The 6,732-nt window shown below is 41.8% G+C and overlaps 1 protein-coding gene across 1 annotated transcript in view; it reads left to right on the top strand.

The window, feature by feature from the left end:
• Lrrk2 (leucine rich repeat kinase 2) overlaps window positions 1-6,732 on the top strand; it is a 138,760-nt gene that overhangs the window by 31,669 nt on the left and 100,359 nt on the right. The window contains exons 13-14 of the mRNA XM_026782744.1: window positions 2,266-2,390; window positions 5,434-5,540. Of these exons, the coding sequence (XP_026638545.1) occupies window positions 2,266-2,390; window positions 5,434-5,540 (232 nt within the window). The remainder of the gene's footprint in view (window positions 1-2,265; window positions 2,391-5,433; window positions 5,541-6,732) is intronic.

Below are 6,732 nucleotides of genomic sequence, written 5' to 3'. Positions count from 1 at the left end.
CTGATGAGGGAGAGGGACTTGATCGGGGGAGGGGGAGGGAAATGGGAGGCGGTGGTGGGGAGGAGGCAGAAATCCTCAATAAATAAATAAATTTAAAAAAAAAGAAAAAGAAATTTCCACCTCCTCCCTTCCTCCCATTTCCCTCCCCTTCCTCCATCCCCCTTCCCCCATCCTCTTCCCCCTCCCTCTCCAGTCCAAAGAGCAGTCAGGATTCCCTGCCCTGTGGGAAGTCCAAGGTCCTCCCTGCTCCATCCAGGCCTAGGTAGTGAGCATCCAAACAGACTAGGCTTCCACAAAGCCAGTACATGCAGTAGGATCAAAACCCAGTGCCATTGTTCTTGGCTTCTCTGTCAACCCTCCTTGTCCGACACATTCAGAGAGTCTGATTTGATTATATGCTCCATCAGTTCCAGTCCAGCTTGCTTTGGTGAGCTCCCATTAGATCAGCCCCACCGTCTCAGTGGGTGGGCGTGCCCCTTGCGGTCCTGACTTCCTTGCTCATGTTCTCCCTCCTGCTCCTCATTTGGACCTTGGGAGCTCAGTCCAGTGCTCCAGTGTGGGTCTCTGTCTCTAGCTTCATCCATCGTCAGATGAAGGTTCTATGGTGATATGCAAGATATTAATCAGTATGGCTATAGGATGGGGCTTATCTCATCCTATTGAGCCAAAAATGTATGATAACGTGGCATTATTTGGTTGATAGCAGATCAAAGGCAGTTGCATAAGAAAAAGATATAAGTACAGGTGTTGAGATGGATTTGGTGTCTTGGATTGCTATTGGACACTATTCCTAGGGAGAAAGAAACAAATGTCTGCTCACCCCAGATAGGGGATTCTACAACACACCAAGTCAGAATACCACCAAAGTCCAATTGGGTGAACCAATGTGTTTTACTGGTGTTACTCATAAGCTGGGATAGAAACGGCTCAGAGACAACGCATCACCAAAGCCAACCCCAGTATGGGTGACAGCTCAAGAAAGCTGGGAACCTGGAACATACTGCATGGCCTACAGGCAGCTCAACACATTGGAGATTGTCCCTCCCAAGTGACTGAGTTGGTCTAAAGCTCTTCCAGGCAGCTGGGCTAGTCTGGGAATCCTCTGAACAGCTCAGCTAGAATCTGTCTCTTCCAGGAGTCTTGGCTGCTGTGAGAGACTTGCTTAGCAATCCTTATAGCTTATATAGGTGTGTGGACAGAGGAAGTTTCAGGCTTCCTGAAGCTTGCTTAGTGAGCTTTCCCTCAGGGTGGGATGCTTTTTACCTTTTGGTAGAACATACAGTGTCATGACAAGCGTCTTTCTAGATGGAGGTTTTATCTCAGAGGAAGTTGAATGGATTTCTTTTACATGAACCAAGGATTGAATGGTTAGATGTCAGAATTTATCTAAAAAAGTAAAAGGATTAAGTAACAGTGTCAGAAGATAGGAGTTATGACAGAAGGATTAAATACATTTATTTTCATAAGGGATTCAGATAATGCCCAGTGAATTTTAAGTTGTCAGTCAATCCTAGCTGTTAGCAATGGTGTTGGTAAATGCACAGAAGTCATGCACAGCCCATCTACAGACTTGTAAAGAGTAGAGTTACACTGTCCTGAACACAAGTCCAGCTAATTTACCCTTATAAATCTGTCTCATTTCTCATCTTTAAAGATGGCTTTTAACAACCGAATTGAAATATTTCAGCGTTGTTTTTGATGGTGCTGAAAGTGTGTGAAGAGGTTTCAGTCAACAAGGCACTGGGCGAGGCAGACAGCCATCCTGCCTGCCAGACTGGCATGTTTGGTCACCTGTGACAGAAGAGAGGCACAAAGCCTTGGAAAAGCCACGGTTTAACGTAAACTAATGAATTATATGTAAGAATTCTAGTGAAGCACCTCGGTGTGCTGCAGGAGTCCTGGCCTTGGCTTTGCCTCTTTCTAGCTAAGAGACTTTGGTAATTCCTCCTCCAAACAAGTTCTTCATCTGTAAAGTCCTGATGTGACCCCATCTTTCAGAGCGGTTACCAGTGTTCCACCTACTGGTCAGAAGAAAGGTGTCATTTTCTTAAAACTAAGTCAAAAGAGCTCCGGATTCTAATTCTTGAGATCAGAATTTAAACACTTGAAATTTTGGTTGAGTTCAAATGTATGTATATCTACGTCTTATGGCTTTTCCTGGTAAAATGCATTTCTTCTGTTTCCCTAGTTTATTTCAGTTTGGTGTTTGTACATATGCCCCAAATTGTATTTTTTTTAAATAAACACTTCATTTTTCATTTTTAGTCACACTTCCCTGGACACAATGGCCGCAGTGGTCCCTAGAATAATAGCAGTGATGAAAACCCACGAGACTTCTCTGCCAGTGCAGCTGGAGGCACTGCGAGCCATTTTGCATTTTGTAGTTCCAGGTGAGTCACAGGATCGATCGTCTGTAGAGGCCATGAAACATTGGCTCTCTAGGCTAAGCTTAAAGAACCAAATGGTGATAACCAGAGGCAGGTCTTTCTGCTAAACTGACGATGACATTCATGAGAAACGGTGAAGTAGATGAGTCACTAAGATTAATTTGTAAGACAACTTCATAAAAATATCTAATCCATAATTTACATAAGAAATAAACACAGTGTGAAAAGTGGACCTGCTGTCTCTAAGGACAATTCTCTTGCCATCAGACGAGTTTAAGCTCAAGCTAACACAGAGTCTTCTCTTTCACCCCCGTCTATTGCTTTTTTTCCAGCCTTTGCCTCTGTGGTTTAGTTGGCTTTTCCCTGGCAGAGTCACATGACCCTTACTCATGAACGTCAATGACCTCCTTCTGTCACCAGCCTTACTCTTGCTGTCGCTGTTTGTCCTTGCAGCCCCACATTCTCTCGACACGTGCTTATTAAGTCCCTCCTGTTCTGAACACTGCCCTGCTTTACTGGGTCAGTCGCTGGGATTACAGGAGTTCAATAAACCGTTAATTGCCACAGAGAGAGAAGGTCTACTATAGACAAATGCAGGGCACAGATGAGACTAATAATGGACCTAATGTCTTCAAAGCAGAATGGAGGTCAGAGATTAGATGTCTGCGGTGGAAAGGTGAGTCAAAGGCCAGGAACAACTCTCAGGACAAGGGACGTAGATGTGTTTTCCCATTTTGATTGTAAATATTAATTTTAAATGTGAATTTTAAAACTTTTTAGATTATTGAATTATCTATATTTATACTTTGTTTTTTTTTTTCTTTTTTTTCATTTAAACACTGCTTGGCCCATTTCTATCTAGCCTCTTAACCCATTTTTTAATAATCTATGTAGCACCATGAGGTGCACTTACCAGGAAAGATCTTAACCTGCATCTGTCTGGAGTGGGAGAACCATGGCGACTCCCTGACTCAGCTTCTTTCTCCCAGCATCCTGTTCTGTTTTCTCCGCCTACCTAAGGGTTGGCCTATGAAATGGGCCTAGGCAGTTTCTTTATTAATAAGAAATCACTCCCACATCATTTCCCCTTTTTCTGTTTAAACAAAAAAGAAAGGCTTTAACTTTAACACTTTGTTTTTATAACTCTAAAATTATATAGATATGTGTGTGTATATATCCATATATCCATGAATATGTATACATAAATACACACACACACACACCATTAGGGAATGAAGAGCTTGTACCACACAACTCTGATACCAAGCGGTAATGCAAATGACTTTCAGAACTATATAAAGTATGCTTTGTAGACCAGGCTAGCCTTGAACTCACAGAGATTGCCTGCCTCTGCCTCCTGAGTGCTGGAATTAATAGCATGTGCCACCATGTCCAACTTAACCAATTCATTTTTTATCTTCAGTGCTCACAGTTTATTCCTTTGAAGGTGGATGGATTCTTAGAGAGCAGCAAAAGCAATGTAGAATCATGCCTGCTCATTAAAACAGCAATAATTTTTTAGATCAAAAAACATACTTTGAATATACACCTTTTTGTTAAAGATTTTCTGTGTATGCACGTGTCCCCAATTTTTTGTTGTTGTTGTTGTTTTTCGAGACAGGGTTTCTCCGTAGCTTTTGGTTCTTGTCCTGGCTCTTGTTGACCAGGCTGGTCTCGAACTCACAGAGATCCGCCTGCCTCTGCCTCCCGAGTGCCACCACCGCCCGGCCCCAATTTTTTTAAAAGTATACCATATACACACAATGCCTGTGGACACCAGTGGTAACAGACAGTGTAGCTGTCTAACATGAGACTGGTGAACTGAGTCTGGGTTCTTTAGTCAGACATTTCTCTCCTGCCTGACAGTTCCCAAAGAACCACTTAGAAGCTTAATATTAATTACAAATGCTTGGCTGATAGCTTGTTACTAGATAACTCTTATCCTTAAATTAACCCATTTCTTTTATTTACATTCTGCCACATGCTCATGGATTATTACTTCATTTTCTACATATCTTGCCTCCTCGATTGCTGGTTGGTGTCACCCTCACTCTGCCTGTCTTCATCCCAGCATCCTCAGTTTGACTGTCTTTCCCTAACTATATCCTGCTTGTTATAGACCAATCAGCTTCTTTATTGGCCAATGAGAGTAATACATATTCATAGTGTACAGAAGGATTATTTCCACAGCATGGTCCTCTGGAAGAGTGGCAAGTGCTCCTAATCTCTGTGCTGTCTCTCCTGCCCTGTACTTTCTCTTAGAATGACTGGGAATTGACCCTGAAGCAGTATAAACTAGTCAATAGTAACTTAGATGATTATTGATGCTTTTTAAAATGATGACTTTAAGGCCATACTATATAAATATAAATACATGCTAGGAAACACATCATTATGTGTGCACACTAACATGCATGGCATTACCATCTGTCTCTACTCTATGTGTCTACCATTCTTCTTTGCAGTACCTAGGTGATAAAACTAAGGTGCACAGACAGAAAGATTTTGGAAGATTTCAACTGATGCTGCCTAACTCTACCATATGTTAGTGTCAGACTCTCAGATCACTGTTACTCTGAAGCACTGTGCTTGGACCCTTAGACATAGGGAGATGGCTATGGGCCTGCCACTAAATGTTCACAGTGCACACAACTTGCAGGCTGTTCTATGGAAGGGAAATCTCTTACATTCTGGGAAGCAGAGAGGAGAGATGAAAAATTGGGAATGTTCATTTGGTCATGATAAGAGGAAGATGTCAAGAGAAATTCATTGCATGTGGCCAGGGGTTTTACTACTCAAAGTTACTGCCTCTGGTTGGCACATCTGCTGGTGGAGCAATGAGAAGCTTCAGGAACATGTGCAGCCCTGCTCACTGAAAATACAGCAGAGATGCAAATGCATTTTAAGTGAAGATGAACAGTTCTACAGGGTGGGAGTTTAGCCCAACCCAAATTGTCCTAGGTTTTTCTCAAGTGGCAGTTTGCTCAACCTAAATGGATTAGAGAATAATTTGTCTGTTTTTGTTACTTCTCTGTTCTGAATTTAGGAATACCAGAAGAATCCAGGGATGACTCTCAATGCAAACTCAACATGCTCCAGAAACAGTATCTCAGGACTGACATCCACAAGCTAGTTCTAGCAGCTCTGAATAGGGTATGTTGAACATGGACTTTTTGTCTTTATACCATTAGTTAGACTATGAAATTTGGGGACCGGGGGTAGAGCTTTGAATTTCCTTTTCCTTTCCTTTGTTTGCCGAGATAGTTAGAATTAATGTAGTTAAAAGTCAGGGTGATGGTAGGAATGTTGGAGTGAAGAGTTCTATACTAAGAGAAAGGTAAGTGCACAGCTAACTAATGCAAGTTTCTACCTGTGTTTGCTCAACCAGAAAGTCAACGAAAGAGCCAGGTCTAGATGTTGGGATCTGGGCTGCTGTTTTCTTTCTAGTGGATCATCCTTCCTCCATAGTCCAATGGTAAAAGATTCAGCGAACAGAGACACACTAGACAGAACATCACCATCTTATCTGATGCCTGTGCATATTTTTCATGGCATTCCTAAGATGAATTATCATGAGTATGATTTCAATAGAGCTATCAATAAGTATGTCTTGAGATTCAGCTATTTTTTATCAAAAAAGAGACTAAGAAAAGTATTTATTTATTTAGTTAGTTTTTCGAGACACAGTTTCTCTGTGCTACAGTTCTGGCTATCCTGGAACTCATTTTGCAGACCATACTGGCCTTGAGCTTACAGAGATCTGCCTGCCTCTGCCTCCTGAGTGCTGAGATGAAAGCTGTGCACTGCCACAGCTGGCTAAGAAAAGTACTTACTAAAGTGAGCCAAGGCTTTGATATATAAAACAGAACATTATAATTCAAGCTGAAGGTAATCTCTCTTTGGGTAATCGGCCGTCTGCTCATGCTGCATCTTGAGAGCTGTTGAGAGCTTTTGACAGTGCTTCGTCATTTATTCCATACATTCCTGTTTGTCTACTGTCATTTCTGGGGAACAAGGTAGGTTCTCAGCATGCTGGTGGATCTACATGTATGTGTCTGCAGAGACACACCTGGTTCTCTGAACAGGGAACTCAGTTCAGTAAAAGCCATTCTACTGATGAGATGGTTCCAGGTCAAGACTTTCTGGTTTGCAAAAACTCAGAGCAAAATATTGACGACTTAAGAATTAAGGCAAGTATTGAATAAAAGGTGGAAAAGAGAACACTCTCAAAAGGGAATTTTATATAAGTGACATCAAATGTTTACAGAAAAGTGAATCTAAGAGGTAGAAGAGTCAGACAAAGAATTGAACACACAAGAAGATAGACCTTCATGGAAGACAAAAG

The sequence above is a fragment of the Microtus ochrogaster genome, chromosome 15 (genome assembly GCF_000317375.1).
Source record: "Microtus ochrogaster isolate Prairie Vole_2 chromosome 15, MicOch1.0, whole genome shotgun sequence".
Classification (NCBI taxonomy): Eukaryota; Metazoa; Chordata; class Mammalia; order Rodentia; family Cricetidae; genus Microtus; species Microtus ochrogaster.
Note: the sequence above shows the minus strand (reverse complement) of the source record. Positions and strands in the feature narration are given on the sequence as shown.